Source organism: Sturnira hondurensis, unplaced genomic scaffold (genome assembly GCF_014824575.4).
Source record: "Sturnira hondurensis isolate 20B ecotype Veracruz unplaced genomic scaffold, ASM1482457v3 Scaffold0011744, whole genome shotgun sequence".
Classification (NCBI taxonomy): domain Eukaryota; kingdom Metazoa; phylum Chordata; class Mammalia; order Chiroptera; family Phyllostomidae; genus Sturnira; species Sturnira hondurensis.
Genome location: NW_028084375.1, coordinates 1028528 through 1055123, shown reverse-complemented (window position 1 = coordinate 1055123; position 26596 = coordinate 1028528). Strand labels below are relative to the sequence as shown.

The 26596-nt window shown below is 36.8% G+C and overlaps 1 protein-coding gene and 1 non-coding gene across 2 annotated transcripts in view; both read left to right on the top strand.

The window, feature by feature from the left end:
• The window catches only part of SNX27 (sorting nexin 27), an 86461-nt gene that overhangs the window by 24766 nt on the left and 35099 nt on the right, over positions 1-26596 (top strand). Inside the window, exon 2 of the mRNA XM_037060371.1 lies at positions 7662-7893. Within this exon, the coding sequence (XP_036916266.1) occupies positions 7662-7893 (232 nt within the window). The remainder of the gene's footprint in view (positions 1-7661; positions 7894-26596) is intronic.
• On the top strand, positions 23616-23749 carry LOC118996824 (small nucleolar RNA SNORA42/SNORA80 family). Its single transcript, XR_005068560.1, has one exon. It is a non-coding gene; the product is annotated as a small nucleolar RNA SNORA42/SNORA80 family (small nucleolar RNA).

The following is a 26596-nucleotide window of genomic DNA, read 5'->3' as shown; positions in this document are numbered from 1 at the left end:
TTTACCTCAAAAGAAACCTTGCTGGCAAGAAGGGGCTGGAAAGAAGTATTCCAAGTCATGAGATCCAAAGGCCTACATCAAGATTGCTCTGTCCAGCAAAGCTTTCATTTACAATGGAAGGGCAGATAAAGTGCTTCTCAGATAAGGTCAGGTTAAAGGAGTTCATCACCACCAAGCCCTTGTTATATGAAATGTTAAAGGGGCTTACCTAAGAAAAAGAAGACAACATATACGGTAAAATGACAGCAAACTCACAGTTATTAACAACCACACCTAAAACAAAAACTAAAGCAAACTAAGAGGACAGATAGAACAGGGACAGAACCACAGAAATGGAGATCACATGGAGGGTTATCAACAGGGGAGTGGGAGGAGGAGAGAGGGGGGAAAGGTACAGAAAATAAGAAGCATAGATGGTAGGTAGGAAATAGACGAGGAGGTTAAGTATAGTATAGGAAATGTAGAAGCCAAAGAACTTACATGTATGACCCATGGACATGAACAAAAGGGAAGGAATGTGGGTGGGAGGAAGTATGCAGGGTAGAGGGGAATAAAGGGGAAAAAATGGGACAACTGTAATAGCATAATCAATAAAACACATTACAAAAGAAAAAAAGCTTTGTGTAATTGAATAGATGTAACTATGTTAAACTTTTATAATTATGTAACCCATTTTTTTAAGTTACCAATCACTCTAACTCAAGTGTTTTCATATTTCACATATTGTCCTTTTTTATGGGCAAAAAATTTTATGTGCTCATAATCTCAATGAACAGTATTTTAAAAAATTTATTGATTACGTTTTGCCACTATCATTTATCCCTTATATACTCTCTATCTCCACCCACCCCCCTTTCCCCTACGTTCACCACATTGTTGTTCGTGTTCATGAGTTCTCTTTTTTTCTTTTTTGCTTGATCCCTCCACCCCCTCCCACTGCCCCCAGAGCTGTCAATGAGCAATATTTTATATTTTAAATGTAAAAAAACCCTAAAACAACTTACAGTCTGTCTTTCTTTTGCATTTAATATAATCTAACAACTTTTCCATGTTTGTAGTCTTCATAAATATTTTGAAAAAATTACATAGTTCATTTTTGTGATGTACTCAACATTTTTGAAGGATTTCATAATGTTATATATTTGGCTGAACAAATACTCTGTCAGAAGAAAAATTTTTATAGACTTGAGTGCATAAAAATCTAATAAGAGGAATCTAGGACTTTTTAAAAACCAAAGTTTAAATTATATTTGTAATGCAGTATAATGGTATTGATCCAGTGTTTAGTGAATTTGACTTTTGTCTCACATTATAGCTTAATAAACTTGAGAGAGGTGCTTTTGCTTTTGGCTTGAGTTTTTATAATCATCTGTTGCTGAGGTTCTTAACTATATTAGGCTCAAAATATGTGTCCTGTTGTTTATGGGAGTTTAGGACAAAAGTGAAAGCAGTAATAAGGACAAAAAAAAGCTGGCTTAATTTTCTTTTCATTATTCCATGAAGTAGGCTTGTCAGACTTGGAAGTATGGGTTCATACAAAAAGTTCATTTCATTTTTTCCTTAAAAGACACATTTTTCATTTCAATAACTTAATTTATTTGTATATTTTGAGTATGTCGGCTATCTCCCACATGGTATAACATTGATTGTTTTCAGTTATTTTCTCTATTTGATGGCTATCAACTTCAGCTGGTCTTCCCAACCCTGGAGCACGGTCCAGTGAGAAAGCTCCAGCGTGGAGCTTCACCAACCACTTTGACACATTTGATCAGTCACAGCAGTTTCTCCACACTGCACAAATCATTTGTGTGTGTGTGTTTCAGGTGCATTTTTACCTTTCTTGAAATAATAAAGCATACTATACCAAAAATGTCATATGTTCCATCTTCAATATTAAAATGGCTACACAAAAATTCAGCAGTTTTGATGTTCTTTAAGTGCATGTGATATGACAGTTGTGACAAAACGATCTAACAGAATTGTTTCAAATGAAGTTAAAGACAACTAAGTGTTACTAGAGCCATCTTACTAAAAAAAAAATTTTTGACCAACCCAATATTAAAGGTTTATCTTATTTTCCGTGAAGATATGGGAGGTGAAGGAAAAAGTACATGGCTTTGTGTGTTGAACAATTTCATGCTGCAGATAATGTGTAGGGGTCCATCTCCTAGGATCATAACAGCATTGTTCATAAAATCAAAAAAAATGTCAGAGTAATCTAACAGTAGAATAAGGGTTATGGTTCATGCTGATGGACTACTAGTTTATGTTTATAAATAAGGATATTATGTAATAATGTTTACTTTTAAATCATCTTCATTGAGGCTTAATTTAAATACAGTCAAATGCATACTTTTTAATTGTAGAGTTTTGAATTTGGACAAAAGAGATCCATTCAGACTCTTTTCTGTCTCACTTTTTAAAAAAAAGATTGTATTTTTAGAGAGAGTGAAGGGAGGGAGAAGAGACAGAAACATCAATTGGTTGCCTCTTGAATTGCGTGCACTCCAACCAGGTACCCAACCTACAACCCAGACATGTGTCCCAATGGGGAACTGAACTGGTGGCCATTCTCTGCACAGGACAGCACCCAACCAACCAAGCCACATTGGTCAGGGCTCAATCTCATGTATTTTGCTCAATGTGTTTTTGAGATTCGTCCATGTTTAGTTTGGTCCTTTTTATTGCTGAGTAATATTCCATTGCATGATAAGTGTTTGCCTTTAGTTGATAGACATTTGGCTGTTTTCAGTTTTGGGTTATTGTGACTAAAACTTCACTGAACATTCAACTACAGTTGTTTGTGTGGTCATCTTTTCATTTTTCTGAGATAAATACCTAGGAGTGGAGTTGTGGGTTTGTATAGTAAATATATGTTTAACATTGTAAGAAACTGCCAGTTTGTTTTATGCTCCTATCAGCAATGTATGAGAATTCAAGTTCTTCCACACTCTTAGCAAAACTTGGCTTTGTCATTCTTTTCTATTTGAACTGTTCTTGTGGACATGTAGCACTGTATTGTAATCTGCAAAATTGAAAGGTATATCTTACTGTTTGCAGTTGTAGGAATTACTGTTTATTTTTTACAGGCTGCTTCTGAGGGACTAATTACTCTAGTTACCTTTGTTACTTTCTTGAATGTTGCAGGGGGTCAGAATAATACTCTGTTTACCACCTAGTGTGGTTCCTTCTTCTGGTACATACGATGGTTGGCTCTGTCATATTTCTATCCGTGTCTAGTTTCATTATGTAATAGCTTCCTTTACAAGCACTACACAGAAACAGATCCTGACTAATTTAGCTTTTTCCTGCTTCTGGGAGTGTTTATATTAGCTTTGCAATTTCCTCAGCTGGCTAATTTTAGTTGACTAAAAGTCTACTTTAAAAGCCACTCCCATTAGCCAGCTAAAGTCTTTTCCAAATGGGCCAAATTTTAGTCTTAATGTAAAAAATGAGAATTTTATTAAGATTGTCAAGTGTATCTTTACAGTGTTGAAGACACAGAGTAAATTGAGTGTCACTTAGTTGTCTAAGGAAATAAAATTTTGTTAGATTGTTGGAGTTTTTTGGTAGCCTCCCCTTACCCCACATTTTATTATAAAAATTTTCAAACATACAGAGAACTTGAAGGAATTGCACAAGGAATATTTCATACCTGTCACCTATTGTATAATTAACATTTGCTGTATTTAATCATATATCTGTTGAAAATTTTTTGATAATGTGTTAAGCTGTTGCCTTTCTTTGTGGAAGAAGCCTGTATGGGTAGAACTTACTGGGCTGTAGACACTTTTGTGTGGTGTAGGACTTAGTGGTTCTTTGGTGCAGTGGTCATCTTATGATCCCCATTATCATTGGTTGAGAGCTCAGTGATTTATTTTCTTTTCTTTTTTTTTTTTACAATTCTTTTTTTAAAGATTTTATTTATTTATCTTTAGAGGGGAAGGGAAGGAGAGAGGGAGAGAAATATCAATGTATGGTTGCCTCTCATGCTTCTCCCACTGGGAACTGGCCTGCAACCTAGGCATGTGCCCTGGCTGGGAATCGAACTGTGATACTCTGAGATACTCTGAGATACACTGAGATACTCTGTGATATTCTGGTTCGCAGGCCCGTGCTCAGTCCACTGAGCTACACCAGCCAGGGCTCAGTGATTTATTTTCAAATGAATTCCAACTAGATCATGTTGCAGAGACAGAAGAAAAGCAAGGGAAGTTGGTGGTTTATAATATTAGGAGGCCTGAATACCACCAATTTGCTTGCATAACTGATACAAATACTGTTATGTGAAAATTAATATTTATTAAGTGGTTACCATGTTCTCTAGAGCTTTGTTGTATCTTAGTTCTCACAACTTTGATAGCTGTAGGTGTTATTAGAACCATTTTATAAATTAGGAAGTTGAGGCTTAGTGATATTGAATAGTGTCTTATCTGTTAAATGGCACACACGGGTTCAAACCCAAATCTCTCTGACTCCAGAACCCATGTTTTGAACCGTAAGTCTGTGCTGCTGAAAATTCCTTTTACTGCAGAATTTCTTTTGGGTAGTTTGCTTTCACTTATGTGTTCAGAATTGTCCGAATTGGGCCATACCTAGTTTGAGCCTGGTATAGTAGCATTCTTGTGGAAAAAGAGGATATCATACAAACATTTTCATGACTGTAAAGACCTCTTAATTCTTGAGGAGGGAGGGCCCGTTTTGAAATCAGACACTCAGGTTTTTATTGACTTCATTTCATTCTCTGAAGAATGAAGGAATTTCCAGCTTTGTATATTAAATCATGGAATGTAAAGCATTCCTTCCGTAGTTGAATCAACTAAATACTAGTAAGTGTGTTTAGAAGTTTAGAATGTGACAGTGATAGTTCTTTTTTAAAAAAGAGAATGATATCATTTATAAAATGATATCATTTTAGGAATGATAGTCAATTTGAAGCTTGGGCTTCCTAATACAGAAGTGAAACCTAAGCAAGCTCCCTTACTCCCTGGCTGCTCTTGGAGTAAGCTTCACTTAAGTTTCTCTGATGATTTTTGGGGCTTATTTCTGTGAGTGACTCAAGGAGTAACGTGTTCTAATTTGAAAACTGAATGAGTGGAGGTGCATTGGAAGCAGTAGTTCTAAACCTTTCTGGAGATTTCATATTCCTTTTTGAAGTTGATGAAAGCTGTGGATCTTCTACCCAGGGAAAAAATACATCTGTGCACAGAAGTACAATTTTACACACAGATTTTGTAGGTGTTTACTGACCTCCAACCCTATCAATAGAGTAGCCTTGATTAAAAGGCCTTTAATAGAAAAAAATAAGGGAGCTGAAAAGTAAGATTTGAGCATCAGTTCTTAAACCTTTCTTTTTTATTTTAATAAATATGCATCTCATAAAATTATATTAACATAAAAATCTGGTTTTAGTATCCAGGATACTAAAACAATTTAGTTCCATCTCAAAGTGTTAGTGTTCCCGCTTTGTTTAAAAAAAACTAACCAAGAGCATTGGGAGCCTGATGAGATTCCTGGGGATCGATGAAATCCTCTGTGATGATTTCCAGCTTTTGCTTTTTCAATTTGATTTCTTCCACCAGCAAAACATTTTCTCAGAACTACTACCAAGGCCAAAGAATTAGATGAAATCCTTTGATGATCCCAACTTTAAGTTTCCATTTCTCTTTTATCCAGAATGTCTTCATAACGAACTGATGATACACAGTACTTCTTTCCTTTTTATACTTTCTGATGTGAGTGTTCAGGCAAGTTAGGTTTTTTTTAAAAAAATATTTTATTTATTTATCTTTAGAGGGGAAGGGAAGGAGAGAGGGTGAGAAATATCAATGTATGGTTGCCTCTTGTGAGTCCCCTGCTGGGAACTGGCCTGCAACCCAGGCATGCGCCCTGACTGGGAATCAAACCACGATCCTGTGGTTCGCAGGCCTGCACTCAGTCCACTGAGCTACACCAGCCAGGGCCAGGCAAGTTAGGTTTTACTTTACATTAATCCTCACAACAACCCTGCTAGTGACTTACTATTGTCCCCATTTTACAGATGTAGAAAGCAGCACTAAAAAAAGGGTTAAATAACTTGATCAAGACCAATTCTCATATTAAAAGGCAGAGTCAGGATTTGAACCTATGTAAACCTATCTTCAAAGCCTCTTTTTCCCCCTTTTTAATCATTTTGCTCTGTGATCAGAGTTCGCCATTTTTACTTGGTCACTAGTCTGATCTGATCCAAATTTTAAAAGCACAAATTTCCATTACTGGAAGGAGCTCTGTATTTTCTTCTAGAGCTAGCCAGTTGTAAAATTACTGATATATGTATGTATATTAGTTATTTAGGTTGTGAAATGTCAACAGTGCTGAATTTACTAGCTAGATTGTTAAACCCAAAATAAGGAAGGGGGCTAGCTGGGTGATCTTTTGCCTGTTCTGTTTATATAAATGGATGTTCCAGATACCAGACTCTGATCAAGACAATTCCAGTGATTGAAAAGTTTATAGAAGACTTATTACTAAACTTAGTGTCATTTTGAGGAAGGAAATACCCTAATGGTTTGGAACAGGAGTAAAAAAGTTTAAAGAATAGAAAAGATTTTATCAAACTGACTAAAGGCCAGGTATGTATTTCTAAGCTCTCTTGGGATAGCCATGGAGGGAACCTCTGGGTCAGCCAGCTGCCTGATCGTTTTTTGCTGAGACAGCAAGCTGGGTCAGCATTCTGGGAAGGTAGTTGGGTTTGCTGAGTGAGTTTTGTGAGACTCAGCATCTTTCTTGACAAAATTATTGTTCTTTCAGACCTCATACTTTTCCTAGTTTTAGCCTTTTATACACAATGAAACAGGAAGGAGAATGAGTAGGTTGATTTACTGTTAGCTTTAGATGTGTATTTTTTAGTGTGAACTGAAAACACAGGCCTTACGTGAGATAACACAGCAGAAAACCAATTCTAAAAGTTTAATGAAAGTGATTTGGAGAACAAAGAAATTTGGGTCAGATAATGAAATTTTACAGAGGTTATCTCATTGCCTTTAAAAAAATTGATTGATAGAAGAAACTAGTGTGTATGAAGATATATACCAGTTAAGCCTCAATGTAATGAAACTTGTCATAAAGGAAAATTAAATTGACTGACTCGAAGATATGTGAATAAATCAGATGTACATCTAAAAGAACTATCTTAAGTCATATTTTTTGAGTCTTTATAAGTTAGGGGAATGTATTTTGTGGAAAACTTGTTTTGACAGAATTTCCAGATTTAAAAAGGACAAAGCACAGTTCAAATGGCAGAATTATTAAAAGCCATTTTGCATCATACACATGATTAGTGAGAATAAGGGAATTGGATATTCGGCTTTAAAAGCTTTGTTTCCTCCTCAGCTTCACCCTCCTTCCTCTGTGTTGTCTTGAAGCTGTGTGTGGGATTCTAGCATAGAGGAAGGGTGGGTCCTCTCGCCTGTGTCCATTCCCCCACCCCCCTGCGACAAGTTCATAAACACTTTTGTATGTTATGATGTTTAAGAACATAAGCAGCTCTTCTGGAACCAGATTAATCTTTTGATTTTATGGTTCATTCTACATGACACTGGAGTTGGGGCAGGAGGGTGGAAGTACAAGGTGTTTGGACCCTTCTGGTTTATGGGATTGTCTTTTTCCCTTTTTCCCCTTAGGAACGGCGTGAATGTTGAGGGGGCGACACACAAGCAGGTGGTGGACCTGATCCGAGCAGGCGAGAAGGAATTGATCTTGACTGTGTTATCTGTACCTCCTCATGAGGCAGATAACCTAGATCCCAGTGACGACTCGTTGGGACAATCATTTTATGATTACACAGAAAAGCAAGCAGTGCCCATATCGGTCCCCACATACAAACATGTGGAGCAGAATGGTGAGAAGTTTGTGGTGAGTGTCAGCCCAATTCGACCCTCAAACATCTAGCTTTTGTTTCCTCCAGTATTACCATTTACAATATATAATAGAGCACCAGAATAAATGATTACAACATAGATCAGTGTGCCTACCAAAAAGATGGGTTTACATGTAAATAAAAGACACTGAACCTGATTTATTGCAGGGGGTGAGCTACCGTAATGAAGAGTCCTATTCAATTTAAGCATGATTCCATATTATTCCAGACGGTTTTAAGTTTTATTTGTTTGTTCTTTTATTGGTTGCCATACCTCTCACTGTTGACTGTAGAGCTATAGAGTAAGATTATTTTCAAAAGGTGGTGTCTTCTGAAACATGTCATATACAGTTTGTCCACCTCAGAACCTACGAAAGCCCTATCCTCCTCTCCACACTTTGTTCATTTTCTTGGGAGATATCTGTATGAATGATTAACTCTGGTTTTCCTCAAGATCCTAATTGTATTCTAAATGCAATTCATGTGAACTGTTTTATTCATTTCCACTCTGTTGCTGTTGTAGATATGCAGAAAAACTCATCTCGGATTCTGAGTGATATATGCCAGCCCTTTTTCTGAATGTCTTTGTTCTTCAAAACTTAATTGCCACTGATAGTCCAGTCTATCTCATTTTTTTTTAAAGATTTTATTTATTTATTTATTTTTAGAGGGGAAGGAGAGAGGGAGAGAAACATCAATGTATGGTTGCCTTTTGTGCATCCCCTGCTGGTAGTTAGCCTGCAAGGAACCGGTTTGCAACCCAGGCATGTGCCCTGGCTGGGAATCGAACCGTGATCGTCTGGTTCGCAGGCCTGCGCTCAATCCACTGAGCTACGCCAGCCAGGGCCAGTCTATCTCATTTTTCTCTTGGTTGCACTATGCTTTATTTGCCTTCGTAAAAAACGCAATGAGTTCTACTTGATATTGGCAAACAGACTACCTGTGTTTAAAGCTGACCTGCTTATTGAAGTTGCAGTCTCTGACGCTGACATTTGTGCCCTGTATAGGAATGAGCCACTAGATATTTATGGTAAATTTTTTTAGTGGGGAGATGAGAAAAGCAAGCAAGAAAGCCAGAAAAGTTCCAGAAGGATCAAATAACATTTGATTGTATCTGTGATTTAGCTGGAGATGAATAGCACATAGGTTTTGTGTCAGCCTGGCCTACGGATACTCAGAAGCTTACACACAAAATTTAGAGTTTTGTGTTTCAGAGATGCTATACTTTGAATCATAAGGCATGTAGTAAGTAGAAATCAAGGCCAAGTCCTAAGATAGAGCAGATTGGATATTAAGACCCTTTGGGGAATTACCTAAGACTTTGGGAATCACTGTAGACTTCAGAAAAGGAATGAAATTATTAATTTTTTATAAAATCAATTTTATTGGGCATAATTTACCTGTATTAACATTCACCCATGTTAAATGTCAAGTTTCATGAGTTTTGATAAATGTACATAGACATTTGTCACTATGTATAGGACAGTTTCATTCTCCCAAAAAGTCTCCTCATGTCCCTTTGCAGCAAGTCCTCTCCACCTACCACAACTCCCGTCAACCACGATCAACTTTGTGTCATCATATTTTGCCTTTTCTGTAATGTCAAATAAATGACCATATGAAGTCTTTGGTGTCTGGCTTTGTTCACTTAGTGTAGTTCTTTTAAGATTAATTCATGTTGTGGTATATATTAATAGTTTGTTTCTTTTTCATTGCTGATAGTATTCCTTTGATGGATCTACTATAATTGATCCATGCACTTGATACACATTTGGGTTGCTCCCAGTGTGGGGCTGTTATAACTAAAGCATCCATGAAATAACATTAATGTACAGGTATTTATATAAACATGCATTTTTATTTCTCCTGAGAACATACATACTTAGAAATAGAATCGCAAGGTCATGTAGTAAGTGTAGGTTGAACCTTATAAGAAATTGTCAGTTTTCCAAAGAAGCTATACCATTTTTGTATTCTCATCTGCAGGGGAGAGTTCCAGTTGCTTCATAACCTCTTGAACACTTGGTATTTTCATTTTATAAAAAATTTTTAGCCATTCTAGTGAATATTTCACTCTGGTTTTAATTTGCTCTTGCCTAGTGACTCATGATGATGAGTTTATTTTCATGCACTTAATAGTCATTTTTATATCTTCTGTGATGAAGTATCTGTTCAGCTGTTTTGCCCAATTGAAAAATCGAGTTGTTTGACTTAATATTTCCTTGTAAAAGTTTTTCATGTATTTAAGCCTTTTATTAGGTAGATAATTTGTAAAATATTTCTCAGTCTGTGGCTTGCCTTTTTATTTTATTTTTAACAGTGTCTTTCAAAGAACACAGGTTTTAAATTGTCAGTTTGTCCACTTGGTAAGTTTTTTTCATTTATGGATAATGCTTTTTGTGTTCTAAGAAAATCTGTTTAACCCAAGGGAATGAACGAATCTTTTGTTTTCTTGTAAAGGTTTTATAGTTTTAGCTCTCTGTTTTTGAAATAACTTTATTGAAATATGAGTCACATGCCATAAACTTGCCCATTTTAATTGTACAGGCCGGTGGTCCTTTGTATGTTAGCAGAGCTCTGCAGCCATTACCACAGTCAATTCCAGAACGTTTTACCATCTCAAAAAGAAACCCCGTACCATTTAGCCATTATCCTCAATATCTCCTGTTCCCCCCAGCCCTATGTAACTTGCTCATCTGCTTTCTTTCTCTATAGATTTGCCTCTCACGGAAATTTCATATGGATGAAATCATACGTGTTTTCAAGGTTTAGCTACATTGTAGCTTGTTTCAGCCAAATAACCTTCCATTATATTGGTACACTGCATTCGATATATCTGCCCTTCAGTGGATGAGCTTTTGGGTTGTCTGCTTTTTGGCTGTTAGGAGTAATGCTGCTATGAGCTTGTATGTACATGTTTTTGTGTGGATAATGTTTTTATTTATTGCACATATTTAGGAGTAGAATTGCTGGGTCATATAGTAAATCTTATGTTTAATCTTTTGAAAACATAACAGATGGTTTTCCATAGTGGCTGCATTGTATTTTTCACTCTTATGTTTAGGTTTGTGATCCATTTTGAGTTAATATCTGTATATCGCATAAGGGTTAAGGTTCTTTTTTTTCTTTCCAATGTGGACATTTAGTTGTTTCAACAACTTGTGTTGAAAAAAAATCCTTTTCCCACTGAAATACCTCGTCATCATTGTTGAAAATGAATTGAACATATATACGTGGCTTCATTTTTGTACTCTATTCTGTTCCATTGATTGTATGTCTGAACATTTCCGTATTTACATCTTTTTGAGATTGACCTTTGTTTGGTGTCTTTTCCCTTGAAAAAGAGGCATATCTTCCTGGTTCTTTGTATAACAAGTAATTTTGAATTGTATCCTGGATATTGTGAATGTTCTAGTGTGTAGATTCTGGGTTCTGTGATATTCCTGTGAAGAATGTTGATGTTTCACTTTTGTCTGGCAATTGTAAGCTGTGCCACCTTTGAGTCTCAGTTCACTTCTTTCAGCCTTTGCTGTGCTACTTTGAGCCTGTCCTGTGTATATATCATTCGGGGAGAGAGCAGCCCAAGATGCATGTTAATTCACAGAATTAACTGATTCTCTTTTTGGTGCTCTTTCCTCTTGAATTCTCCACTCATTCTGGTGGCAACCATGATTCCCCAGAATCCTTCCTGTTTTCCTCCAGCCAGAAAGATGTCAGAATTTCTATCACAGTTTTTATTGCCCAAGTAAGGCTATTTTGTGACTGATGCTCACTAGCAGGGCAAAAACCCCTTAAAAGCAGGAGACACCTCTACCCTGTGAAATGCTCCATGTTTTGAATCCCTTCTCCATCTTCTTGCTTTTAGTTTATTGTTTAGAATTCTCAGGTAATTAGTTGATTTTATTTTGTCCAGAGCTTGTAGTTGTTATCACTGGGAAGGTTAATCTATAGGGAGTTTCTACAATAAAACCTGAATAAAATCTTCGGCTCTATCAGTTTTTTCTTTATGTATAATGAAGCTATTGCTTCTTAATGAATTACCTCCTTTAACATTATGAAATATCTCTCGTTATCCCTTGTAATATTCTTTGTTTTGAAGTCTTTCTCTGATATTTACATAGAGCCACTTCAGCTTTCTTTTTAAAAAAATATTTTATTTATTTATTTTTAGAGAGATGGGAAGGAAAGGAGAAAGAAAGGGAGAGAAACTTTGATATGTGAGAGATACATCGACTGCCTCACACATGCCCCCCCCCCCCAACCAGGGACCTGGCCCACAAACCAGGCATGTGCCCTGACTGGGAATCAAATTGGTGACCCTTTGGTTTGCAGGTCAGCGCTCAATTCACTGAGCCACACCAGCCAGGACACTTCAGCTTGCTTTTGATCATTGTTTCCATTGGATATCTTTTCCATACTTTTACTTTTAACCTGTGTATATAGTTACATTTAAAGGAGGTTTCTTAGAGACAGCATGTAGTTATGGCTTGCTTTTATCCAGTCTGGTAATCTCAGTCTTTTATTTGTTATGTGTATACTAATTGTGTACTTATATTTAGTGTAATTATTGATATAGTTAGGTTTAAATCTACTGTCTTATTCTTTGTTATCTATGTCTCATGCAATTTTTTGTTTCCTTTGTCCCTCCTTTCTTGCCTTCTTTTTCTTAATAGGGTATTTTTGTAATGATCTCATTTTATCTCTACCATTACTTTATTAGATGTACTTTGTTGTTTTTTTTCTTAGTGGTGGTTCTAGGTTTACAGTATACATCTTTAATTTGTAAGTGTTATCTTTGTACTATAGGAATCTTGCAACAGTACATTTCATTTCCTTCTCCCATCCTTTGTGCTGTTGTTTTATACACTTTACTTCTGTATGTGTAGTAAGTTCGGTGATACTTTGTTTTTATCTTTGCTTTAAATAATTAAAGACATTGGGTTGGTGGAGGTGGAAGAGAGCATAATTGGGGTAAATGGTGATGGAAAATATACAATAAAAATAATTAAAGATATTTAAAATGAGAAAGAAGTTTTTTTTACTTTTAACCACATATTTCCATTTCTGATGTCCTTCAGTCCTTTGTGTAAATCCACTTTCCATAGTTCTTCTGCCTGAAGAACTTCCACTAATATTCTTGTAGTGCAGATCTGCTTGCAGTGAATTTTCTTAGTGTTTGTTGGCCTGAAAAAGTATTTCAAGGAACTAGTATAAAGGACACATGGACAAAAACTAAGGGGGATGGAAATGGGAGGGAGGTGGGGAGCACTAGGAGGGTGGGCTGGAATGGGAGTAAAAGTCAGAAAACTGTACTTGAACAACAATTAAATAAATAAATTTTTAAAAAAGAAGAATAAAAAAAAAGTATTTCACCCTTATGTTTGAAAGATATTGTTACAGAGTATAAAATTCTGTGTTGATAGTTTTTTCTTTCCTCCCTTTATAGTATCACTCCAGTCTTTTTGTCTTTATCCTGCTTGGGATTTTCTAAACTTGATAGGTCTTCTATTTACTATTCTTTCTTTTATTATTTAAAAAATTCTTAGCCAGTATGTTATCAAATATTTTTTTAGCCTTGTTCTTCTCTTATCCTTCTGAGATTCAAGTTACAGGTATGTTAGACTGTTTGATATTGTCCTTAAGCTTTTGAATGTTCTATTCTTATTTTTCCCCTTCTCTTTTTGTTTTAGTTTAGATTACATTTATTACCCTGTTTTCAACTTTACTGATTCTTTCTTCAGCTATATTCAGTCTACTGATGTGCCTGTTAGAGAAGTTCTTCATCTGTGGTACTATGTTTTTTATTTCTATCATTTCTATTTAATGTTCTCTATTTCCTGAAATTTCAGATCTGGTCACACATGTTGTATACCCTTTCCATTAGGTCTTCTATCATAATAATCATAGTTATTTTAAAAGTCCCTGATAGTTTCAGCATCTGGGTATGTTGGAGACTGCTTTATCTCTTGACATAAGTGGGTTTTATGTTGTCTGCTCTTCTGTACTATAATAATGACTAAAAGCCAGGCATCCTGTGTAGAGCATTAGAAACTGAACTTAGAAATGGGAAAGTGTTTTCTTCTGTTAGAGAAGTGAGTTAATTAAGCTCAATTTGGATTTTGTTGTGGCAATCAGTATATTTTTTTATAAATTTGATTTAGTTAATTTCTATGCCAGTCACATTCTTTTTTCTAAGATTTTATTTATTTATTTTTTTAGAGAGAGAGGGGGAGGGAGGGAGGGAGGGAGAGAAACATCAATGTGTGGTTGCCTCTTGGGTGCCCTACTAGAGATCTGGCCCACAACCCAGGCATGTGCCCTGACTGGGGATCGAATTCTCGATCCTTTAGTTTGCAGGCTGGCACTCAGTCCACTGAGTCACACCAGCTAGGGGTGATTAATACCTAGCTGGATTGATCAGTACCTAGCTGGTGATCAATACCTAGCCTATTGTGCCATAGGCTTTTAAGTCCTTCTAATGGTAGGCTACCTTGTATTGTACTTGGGGTTGGAAGGTTTTTCTTAGTGATCTGTTCTCTGCTCCCTCTCAGCTTTTAGCCACCCTGCATACCTGAACCCCAGACAGGTTCCCTCTCCACACACTGGCCCCTACCCCACTAGTAGACTGATCTTGCTTTTTACTTGAGTTAGATTTACTTGGGCTGGATTTGTGTAGGGGTAGATTGGTTCTGTGTTTCCTGGTTCAGACTCAGTCTTAGGCAGGGCTTGTGTTCTTGTGTCATGGGGCGAGGCTTCCTTAGTTTCTCTTACCTTCCTCCTTGTCACTTCCAGTCAGCTCTCTATCTATGGTTAGTCTTGAGAAAGAGTTTCATGTCTCTCCCCAACCCATAGCAGATCTTTGCTATAGGATAAGGATAGGAACCTGGGCCTAAGGTACAGGGTGTAGCAAAAGTAGGTTTACAATTATGAGTACACAAAACACAGAGTTTATTCTTGTATTGTTACCTATTATTATGTTATTTTCTATATGAACAGCTGTAAATCCACTTTTCCCCCACCCTGTGCTTTATAGACTCTCCCCAGGAGTAAGAGGTTTTGCTTTTACTCATATCTTGACCCTAAAAAATTATTTTTAAATTACAGTTGACATTCAGTATTATTTTATATTAGTCTCAGGTATATAGCATAGTATTTAGAAAACTAAATAAAGCTTATCTAGTGATTTCCCCAGTAATTCTAGTACCCACCTATCACCATAAATAGTTATTACAACATTATCGACCATACCTCTATGCTGTACTTTAGTCCCTGCGACTGTTTTACAACTACCCATTAATTTTTAAGTTATATTTTATTGATTATGCTATTACAGTTGTCCCAACTTTTCCCCATTTGCCTGCCCCACCCAGCACCACCAGCTCCTTCAGGCAATCTCCCCACTGTTGTTCATGTCCATGAGTCATGTGGGTAAGTTCTTTGGCTGTTCCATTTCCTGTACTGTACTTTACATCCCTGTGGCTATTCTGTCACTATCTCTTTGTACTCCTCAATCCCCTCTCCTCTTCGCCTGTTTCACCATACCCCCTCCCATCTGGCAACCATCGGAACACTCACTGTATCCATGATTCTGTCTCTGTTCTTATTGGTTTAGTTTGTTTTTTAGATTCAATTGTTATACATACATATTTATTGTCATTTTATTGTTCATAGATTTGATCTTTTTCTTAAATAAGTCCCTTTAACATTTCATATAATAATGATTTGGTGATGATGAGCCCCTCCAGTCTTTTTCTTGTCTGGGAAGCACTTTATCTGCCCTTCCATTCTAAATGTCATCTTTGCTGGGTAGAGCAATCTTGGTTATAGGTCCCTGCTTTTGATGATTTTGAATATTTCTTGCCCATCCCTCCTAACCTGCAAAGTTTCTTTTCAGAAATCAGCTGACAGTCTTATGGGAACTCCTCTGTCAATAACTATGACTGCTTTTCTCTTGCTGCTTTTAAGATTCCCTCTTTATCTTTAACCTTTGGCATTTTAATTATAATGTGTCTTGGAGTGGGCTTCTTTGCATCCATCTTGTTTGGGATTCTCTGTGCTTCCTGAACTTGCATGTCTATTTCCTTCACCAGATGAGGGAAGTTTTTCTTTCATTATTTTTTTCAAATAGAGTTCCAATTTATTTCTCTTTCTTTTCTCCTTATGGCACCCCTGTGATACAGATGTTGGACCTCTGACGTTGTCCCAGAGGGTGTTTATACTATCCTCATTTGTTTTTGGATTCTTTTGTTTTTCTTGTTGTTCTGCATGGTTGTTTGCTCCCTTTTGTTCCAAATCATTGATTTGATTCTCAGTGTCATCCACTCTACTGTTGTTTCCCTGTAAATCTTTTTTATTTCAATTAGTGAATTCTTCACTTCTGACTGAATCTTTTTTATACTATTGAAATTATCACTAAGTTTCTTGAGCTTCCTTATAACCAGTGTTTTGAAGTCTGCATCTGATAGATTGCTTTTATTTCCATTTTGTTTAAGGTTTTTTTCTGGAGTTTTGACCTGTTTTTACTTTTGGGCTTCATGTTTCTTTGTCTCCTCATTTTGGCAGGCTCCTTGTGTTTGTGTCTGTGTATTAGGTAGAGCTGCTAAGACTCCCTATATTAGCAGCATGTCCTAATATAGTAGGTATTCTGTAGGGTCCAGTGGCACAGCCTCCCCTATCACCCAAACTGATACTTGAAATAGACCCTTCGTGTGGGCTGAGTACACCCTCGTCTTGTAGTTGAGCCTTGATTGCTGTTGGCAGGTCAATTGGAGGGATTTACCCAGGCCAGTCAGCTGCAAGGACTGGCTGTGTCCTCTGACCACCAACCTCCACTCTCTGTGGAGGATCAGCTGTGCAGGGGCACCATAGTGGTGCTGCATTGTGGTTTGTAGCTATCCTCTGGGTGTGGGGGCTCTAGGGTTTCCCAGGTGGTGCAGGCCAAGGTCAGCTCTCTACCTGTGTTTTGCCTGGGGCCACCCTGCATGATCTATATAGCAACCTGAGTTGGCTGTTACTTGTGCTGGGTTTGAAAAATTCCTAGTCAAAGCCATGCTGTGAATCTAGGCTGGCTGCTGTTAGCTTTGTTCATGGGGCCATTTAGCAAAGGGCCACGGCCTGGGGGCTTACTGTGGCTGGCTATTGCTTGTTTGATAGGATTTGGGAAGTTGTGAAGCATTCACCAAGACCAGCCATTCATATGGAAAAGCCACTGTAAGCCACTGTTAACAGCTTGGGTGGGCCAAAGTCTCAGGGCATCTCCTGGGCAAGGCAAACAGTGTTAGCCAGGTTGATGGATTCTCAGATATGACCCTCACTGGCCAGCCCTGGGGGTGGGGAGGGGGGCGCAGTCAGAAAAGGGACAATGGCTTCTACCCATCTTGCTATCTGGGAGAGAGATGTCACCTTAATGCCAGACACTCCCTTGTGTGCCCCTGCTGCCTTTCAGGCTGCCTCCCTGGTACTGGAGCTCAGAGGGAATGAGTCTGAGTAAGATCGTGTGTGGGTTCTTTACAAGGAACTGCTTGGGACTCTGGACGTTTCTTCCACCAACTGGTTTTTGCAGCCAGGAGTTGTGGAGACTTATCTTCCTGGCACTAGAATGGTGGGCTGGGGGGCCTTGTGTGGGGCTGGGACTCCTCTCTCCTAAAATATCCCTCCTGAAGTTTATCCACCACTTTGGATGTCAGACCAGCCCATTCCTTGTCTCTGTCCCTCCACCAATACTGATGGATATGGTTTGTTCAATTCCGTAGTTGTCAGACTTCCATTCAACTCGATTTCTGATGGTTCTAAGTGATGGTTGTTTTAAGTTGCAGTTTTTGATGTGGTTGTATGAGGAGGTGAGCTGCATTTACCTATGCTACCATCTTCACAACTACTGTTTATATTTCTTAATTCCTTCATCTTTTTCACCCAGCTTCCCTGCTTCCCTTCTGTTTGCTCACTTTGTTCTCTGAATCTATGAGTCTGTTTCTATTTTGTTCTTAATTTTTCTCATATAGGTGAAATTATATGGTGTCTGTCTTTCTCTTGTCTCACTTATTTTATTTAGCATGATATCCTCTAGGTCCATTCATGTTGCTCCAAATGGCGATATTTTGTTTTTTTTATGGTTAAATAATATTCCATTACATATGTATATGCCACATCTTCTTTATCCACTCATCTGTAGATGGGCATTTGGGTCGCTTCCATATCTTGACTATTGTAACCAATGCTGAAATGAACATAGAGGTGCATATATCTTTCGAAGTTAACATTTTGGATTTCTTTGGCTATATACCCAGAAATAATATCATTGGGTTATATAAGGTTGTTCTATTTTTTAATTTTTGAGGAATCTCCGTACTGTTTTTCATAGTGGCTGTACCCATTTACAATCCCACCAATGGCACAGGAGGGTTTCCTTTTCTCCACATCCTTACTAACACTTTTTGTTGATTTTAATGATAGCTATTCTGACAGTCATAAGGTGATATCTCATTGTGGTTTTAATTTGCATTTCTTTGATGATTAGTGTTATTGAGCATCTTTTCAGATATCTATTAGCTATCCGTATGTCCTCTTTGGAGAGTGTCTATTCAAGTCCTATGCCCATTTTGTAATTAGATTGTTTTTTTGGGTTTTTTTTGGTGTAGAGTTCTATGAGTTCTTTATAAACTTTGGGTATTAACCCCTTATCAAAGGTATCATTAATGAATATCTATCATCCGGCATTCAGTAGATTGTCTTTTCATTTTGGTAAATGGTTTCTTTTGCTGTCAGATATTCTTTTGTTTGATGTTGTCCCATTTATTTATTTTTTCTTTTGTTTCCCTTGCCTGAGTATGTATGTCAGAAAAAATATTGCTAAGGAAAATGTCAGAAAGTTTACTGCCTATGTTTTTTTCTAGGAGTTTTATGGTTTTGGGTCTTACATTTAAGCATCTAATCTCTTTTGGGTTTATTCTTATGTGGTGTATATGGTGTAAGAAGGTAGTATAAGTTTCTTTTTGCATGTATCTGTCCATTTTCCCAACACCTTTCCCCCCAGTTTTATGTTCTTACATCTTTTGTCATATATAAATTGACCATAGTGCTGTGGTTTTATTTCTGTGCTATTTGTTTCATGGATCTTGTGTCTGTTTTCATGCCACTACCATGCTGTTTTGATTACTACAGTCTTGTAGTATAGTTTGATATCAAATAGTATGCTATCTCCAACTTTGTTCTTTCTCAAGATTGCTGTGACTCTTGGGGATGTATTGTGGTTCCACATAAATTTTTGGACTATTTGTTCTAGTTTTGTGAAAAATAGCATTGATATTTTGATAGGGATTGCATTGAATCTATAGATTGCTTTGTGTAGTATAGACATTTTAATGATGTTAACTCTTTCAACATGAGCACAGTATATGCTTCCATTTATTTGTATCTTTTTCAGTTTCTTTCTTTAGTGTCTTACAGTTTTTCAAGTTCAGGTGTTTCACCTTTTTGGTTAAATTTATTCCTAGGTATTGTATATTTTTATTGTTTATTTTTGATGCAATTCTAAATGGGATTGTTTTATTAATTTCTCTTTCTGATTTATTGGATTTTAAAAATGCAACTGATTTCTAAATATTAATCTTGTATTCTGTTACTTTACTGAATTAAATTATCATTTTTAGTAGCTTTTGGTAGAATCTTTAGGGTTCTCTGTATATAATATGTCATCTCCAATAATGACAGTTTTACTTCCTCCTTTCCAATTTGGAGTCATTTCATTCATTCATTCATTTTTGTCCAAATGTTGTGTCCAGGACTTCAAAAACTATGTTCAGTAAAAGTTGTAAAAGTGGACAATGCTGTCTTGTTCTTGATCTTAAGAAAAATGCTTTTAGCTTTTCTCTTATTGAGCATGTCAGCTGTGTGTCATATACGGCCTTTATTATGTTGAGTTATGTTTCCTCCATTCCTACTTCGCTGGGAGTTTTTATTACTAATGAATGTTGGATTTTATCAAATGTTTTTTCTTGATCTATTGATACGATCATATGATTTTTTTATTCTTTATTTTGTTTATATGGTGTATCACATTATTGATTTGTGGATCTTAAACCAACATTGGATTTCAGGAACAAATCTCACTTGATCATGGTGTATAATCTTTTTAATGAATTACTTAATTCTGCTTGTTAATACTTTGTTGAGGATTTTCGTATCTTTGTTCATCAGGGATATTGGCTTATAATTTTCTTTGTCTGATTTTGAAATAGAAAATTGTGGCCTCATAAAATGAGCTTGGGAGCCTTCCCTTCTCTTGAATTTTTTGGAATTCTTTGAGGATAGGTGTTAATTCTTTAAATGTTTGATAAAATTCACCTGTGAAGTCATCTTGTCGAGGACTTTTTTTTATTAGTTTTTTTATTGCTGATTTTGTTTCATTGATAGTAATTGCTCTGTTTAGATTTTTTGTTCTTGATTCAGAATTGGAAGATTGTATGTTTCTAGGAATTTATCCATTTCATCTAGATTGTTCAATTCGTTGGCATATAATTTTTCATAGTATTTTCTTAAAATCCTTTGTTTTTCTGTGGTGTCTGTCACTTTTCTTTCCTTTCTGTTTTATTTATTAGGGTTCTCTCTTTTTTTCCTTGATGAGTCTGTTTAAAGGTTTATCATCTTGTTTATCTTTTCAAAGAACCAGTTCTTAGTTTCATTGTTTTTTTTGTTTTGTTTTGTTTTTGATTCTCACTTGAGGATATGTTTACTGATTTGTGACAGAGAGAGAGAGCAATGTCAGTTGGTTGCGTCCCAGTGTGCCCTGACCAGGAATCATACCCACAACTTAGGTATGTGCCCTGATGGGGAATCAAACCCACAACCTTTTGGTGTACAGGCAGTACTCCAACATACTGAGCCATCTAGCCAAGGGTCATTGATTTTTTTCTTTGTATTGTTTTTTAAAACCCTTATTCTGTTTATTTCTGCTGTGATCTTTTATTATATCCTTTTTTCTTCTGACTTAGGGCTTTGTGTGTTTTGTTTTGTTTTATTAGTTCCTTTAAATGTAAGGTTAGATTGTTTATTTGAGATTTTCTTGTTTCTTGAGGTAGGCCTGTATTGCTATGAATTTCCCTCTTAGGACTGCTTTCTCTGTGTCCCATAGGTTTGGGGTTGATGTGTTTTTATTCTCATTTATCTCAAAGTATCTTTTCATTTCTTCCTTGATCTCATCATTAACACATTCACTGTTTAGTAACATGTTATTTAGCCTCCATGTGTTAGTGTGTTTTTCAGTATTTTTCTTGTAATTGATTTCTAGTTTTATACCATTGTGTTGTTGGAGAAGATGGTTAATGTGATTTCAGTCTTCTTAAATTTACTGAGACGTGTTTTGTCGCCTAACATGTGCTCTATTGCTGCTTTGAGGTGAATGCTCTCATTATATCAGTTAAATCCATCTGGGCTAACTGTCATTTAAAACCACCTTTTCCTTGTTGATTTTCTGTTACGTTTTCTCTTTACCCAGAAGCAGTGGATCTTTGTATTTGCCCTCTGAATGAGAGGATTTGCTGCCTATTCCCCAAGTATTAAGGCTTTTGCTTAGTAGAAGAGAAGGGTTTAGGGGAAGTGGATGATATATTGTATCTGTTCACTAACAATTGCCAGTCACCTCCCTTAAACCCAGACTACCAATGGAAACTATCTCTAGTCCCCTGTCCCGTCCCTAGTCCTTCCTGTTAGCGGAAGAGGCCCATGGAAAAGACATGCAAGTGAGCAGGAACTCTTATGTCTGGGGTGGGATTGCTGTTCTCGCTGCTTCCTAAGGGCTAAACAGAAGCAGAAGTACCCTGTGATCACTGCTTAATGTCCTTGTCTGCTAATTCTCTTGTGTCTGTCACTTCTGAGTCTGTTTCTACTGCCTTACTTTTGGTTGCAAGTCAAATTTTTATGCTTTTTTTTTCATTGAGCATTACAGATTATGAATATAGTATTATTGTGTTAGGTTTTGTTATACTCCTTTAAATAGTGTTGGATTTTTTGTTCTTGTTGTTGTTGATATGCAGCTAAGTTACTTAGATTTCTCTGACCCTTTTGAGATGAGTTTTTAAGCTCTTTTAGAGTGAGTTTAAAGCAGCTTTTACTATAGAACCAATTTCTCACTCCTAAAGCATGGCTATTTTGAATTCTCTTCTGAATATCATGCAGACTCAAGGGAGGCCTCTCTTCTGGCTGGAGGGAAGTCAAATGATTCTAGACCCTTTTTGAACAATAGGAATTATCTATTTTACAGTGTACCCTAGTAATAGTTCTGTCTTAATATTGTTATTCAGCCAAAGTTCAAGGAAATTCTATGCAGGTTTCTTGCGCTTTGTCTCTAGCTCCTTCCTCTTTTGTACTCTGTCCTGCAAATTCTAGCTACTTTGGCCTCCCTGAACTCCAGTCTCTGCCTTCTCAACGCAGTGAAGTTGCTGAACTGTGATCTGGGGCTCCTGCCTCTGTCACAGTTCAGGAGTTACCTCTAGGTAGAAAGCTTAGGTTATGATAGGGCTCATCTCGTTTGTCTCTCTTTTCTCATGGATCACAGTTCTTTGCTGCCTATTGGCTGAAAATAGTTGCTACCTGTATTGTGTCCAATTTTCTAATTGTTTACAGTGAGAGGTTAATTACCAACCACCCAGAAGTTCCCAGATTGCCCTATAAATGCAGAATATTTTTATTTTGGGGTAATTCAAGTAAAACTTGATTTTGAGTATTCTTGGCTTTTGTCCTGGCTGGTGTGACTCTGGATTGAGTGCCATCCTGTACAGCAAAAGGCTACCTGCTCCATTCTTGATCAGGGCACGTGCCTGGGTTGTGGGCCAGGTTCCCAGTTGGGGGTCTGCAGGAGGCAGCTGGTGGGTGTTCTGGCACGCTGATGTTTCTCTTCCTCTCTTCCTCCCTCCCTTTCCCTCCCTCTAAAATGAAATAAAAATTAAAAAGAAATTCTTGGCTTTAAAGTAATACCAATAGATCTCTACTTCATACTGTATAGAAAAATCAATTCCAGATGGATTAAAGACTTAATTGATGAAAATTTAAAACTTCTTAGTAAAAAGCGTAGGTGAATATCTTTTAGATTCTGGGGATAGCAAAATTAAGACACAGAAAGCATTGCTCATAAAAATATTGATAAATTGGACTCTTGAAATTAAGATACTCCAAAGTAAGAAGACAACTATACCCTAGGAAGAGGTATTCACAATACACACATATGAAAAAATTATATCGAGAACATATGAAGAGCTTGAAAATCAATGAACAATGTACAAAAACTCAATGTAACAGTGGGCAAAACATATGAATAGGTTTTTTACAGAAAAGGCTACTCACATGGACAATAGATACATGAAGGAATAATCAACATCAGTAGTAATTAGGGGAATGTAAATTAGGACCATGGTGAGAAATTTTTTACACCCATTTCACTGGCAAAAATTAAGAGGATCTTTTCAATATTACTGAAAGGAGTATAAACTGGTGCAGCTACTTTAGATTACAGTTGGTGTTATCTTCTTAGACTAAATACTCTGTAGTTCCACTCTTAGGTGTATAGCTAGGAGAATCTCTTACACATGTACATCAGGAGGCTTGTATACAAATGTCCAGAAGAGCTAAAACACAGACACAATCCAAATGCCCGTCAATGGAAGAACAGATTTTTAGGAAGCAAAACAATAAACTGTTATATACGATAGAATAAACCACAAAGAGAGCATGGTAATGGATTTATGGCGGGCCCTTCCTGGTGGGCCTCTCATAGTGTACCCATGCCAGAGTAAACTGCAGCCTTGAACCATTGCCCAGCCTCCTCTGTGGGCTGTGAGCACTGAAGGGGGTTGTACAGTGTGGAAAAAAAAAAAAAGAATAAACCACAAAGATATATGACATTGTGGATGAGACTAATGAAAAAAATAAGTCCCAAGTGATCTCATTCTACATGTAGCCTTTTTATAAAACTAAATACCTCTTGAAATAAAAAATAAAAACTTAATAGTAACATGTGAATACAGGAAAAACCATAAAAGGACAGGCAAAGGAATGATGAACATGGTTGAGTATGAAAATAATTTGGAGGGTTTGAGAAGCAGGGAGATGGGATGGAGACAGAGGTCTTAGCTTTTAGTTTACTTCTTGTAAGATTAAAAATAACTAATCAAATATTCAAACAAAGACTTCATCGTAATGAGACTGTTACGAACCAAGGGTTTTGATTACTCTAGTTCTGTACACCAGAGGTCCAAATAAAGAAAAAGTTATAGAGACCATTTATGAGTCATGTTAGAGAAAATACACATGCACACACAATAAACCTAAGTCATTTGAGAGCATATTGTTGCCTTTATAGTTTTTGCTTTCCAAGAAGGAGCCTACATAAATACTTCAACATTTGGGAAGAATTTCTTAGTTAAGGATATCATAGATTTCACACAGAAATCAGCTGAGTGCTGTATTCCTTTTGCTCTTATAAGCAGTTTGTGAATAGCAAATAACATGTCCTTCTGAAGATGAACTTACAGCTAAAAATAAGATGAATTAGGATGGCATTGGAAACAATTTGTTGGTCATGCTTTACAAAGAAGATTCATCTTTTTGTATATTATGGTCAACAGCATGAACCAGTTCAGTGTCTGTCTGACATTTGGAAGCTGAACTTGGGTGATATTGCTATAGCCAAACTGTCATCTTTCTACTTTCTTTCTAATTACTTTCGTATTGTGTAAGGAGATTCTCTTCTGTGTATTCAGTGGTACAATTGCTGTGAGTTGGTTACTAGTGGTTCGAGAAAATGAGAACATTATAATAATCAGAATCTACATATGGGAGATTATCATTTAAAAGCCTTAAGAAATCTGTAGGTGCAGGTTAAGGAACCAACAACAGAACAAGATATCTGACATCTGGGACTTCACTTTTTTGTGAAGCTCAGATATTACTAGAATTGCTTTCCCTACAGTGATCTGCGCTCATTGCAAGAATGTTACCATCTTCTGGCCTTTGTTTTGTAGAACTAAGTCATGAGGCTAGAGAGAAATGGTATGGCATGGGTTTTTAACATTTACATATTGAGAAATTTTGAAGCTATTTCAAAGATGAATCTTGCAAATCTGACTTGCAGAATACAGAGGAAAAATTCAGATCACTGATCAGATAAGTTTTATACTTCCCCCACCCATAATTAATCCCATGTCTCTTATTGGGGTTTAACTAAGCAAAGAGTATGTCAAAGCAGCCGAAACTGGCTACCCTCAAACAGCTGGCTTTGCATTCTGAACCTTCCAACTTGAAGTTTTATAGGATATGGTCGTTTGGAGAAGAGAATGACCAGTGATCCTTGAATTCATTGTGCTTTTGCAAGCTAGGCTAAATTCATCTAATTCCATGTATGAACAAACCAGTCTGAGGATTTAAATTAAGATGGAAATATTCCAGAACCACTGCCTGCCTGGGTATATCTTTAGTTCCTGTTTGATTATGTTCCCCTTCAAGTTCAGAGAATGTATTTTTGATGGGCATTCTCATTTGTAATGAGACTGTATTTCTCATGGACCATATATATTCATGATTTTTAGGCAGAGGACTTCAGTGGGGACTAAGTGAATCAGTCTTCCCCGCCCCCCCCTTTCCCTTTTTTTCCAAACCAAGGATATGAATGCTAATAGATTTTGGTTAATTTTAAGGACAAGTGAAGAACAAAGCAGTCTCTGTTATGATCTCCTTTTGTATGTTTCTCATTTGCTAAGTACAGTTAATTTAAAAATAGTTTGAGTCTTGTGGAAGCCATTTCTACCTGCACTAAAGCATTACTGAACTTTCAGGCAGGCATCCTATTTATATTTCTGTTTCCTTTGACTTCACATTTAAATAGGGGGTGGGCTAAGAGGCTCTTTGATGTTACTACTCTTCTCACCTTATGAAGAAACTGAGTTGAATCTATTTTTAGGGTTTCTTGTTGAAATTGTTTCACAAAGGCCTCTCATGTTGTAAGGTTCTTTCTGTTACAAACTGTTTTACTGGACTTGCAATCACTCAAGTGATTACCATTGAGAAGATGCATCCTGTGCATTATCAAAGACCTACTGTACTCTCTCTTGGAAAAAGACATTGGAGAGTATCTTTGAACCAGCAGTTTCACCAGCTAGTTCTTCCTTCCTTCCTTCCTTCCTTCCTTCCTTCCTTCCTTCCTTCCTTCCCTCCCTCCCTCCCTCCCTCCCTCCCTCCCTCCCTCTCAGGCTGATTTATAGCCCCAGTAGAGTTGTGCTCTTCCTTTTTAAGTGAAGGAATGGTGATGTTATTGAGAAATTTGGAAAGTTTACTTTCAGAAGTAAGTATACAAGACTAGATTGACTTAATGAGACTTCTTGAGATTACCTGCCTTTAGGAGAGAGCATTGATGACAGTATTTGGTGATATGTGTCATCCATTACAATGAGATACAAATTTACGTGATAATCACAGGAAGAAAACTCATTGATCAGGATCATACACATCTCTGGAGCCTGTTTGATAGTCTAAGGCTTTGCTTTTAATTGGGGGAGGGATTAGAGAAGGAGAGTTGTGAGAGAGGAGATTTGAATGAATAAATTATTTTATTTTTGCATTTAATTTATGCTTCCTAAATCACAGAAGCATGGAAAAGGTTCTCCTTGAATTTGAAGCAAAGGCTTTGGCATATATGGTCTCAGTGATTAACTC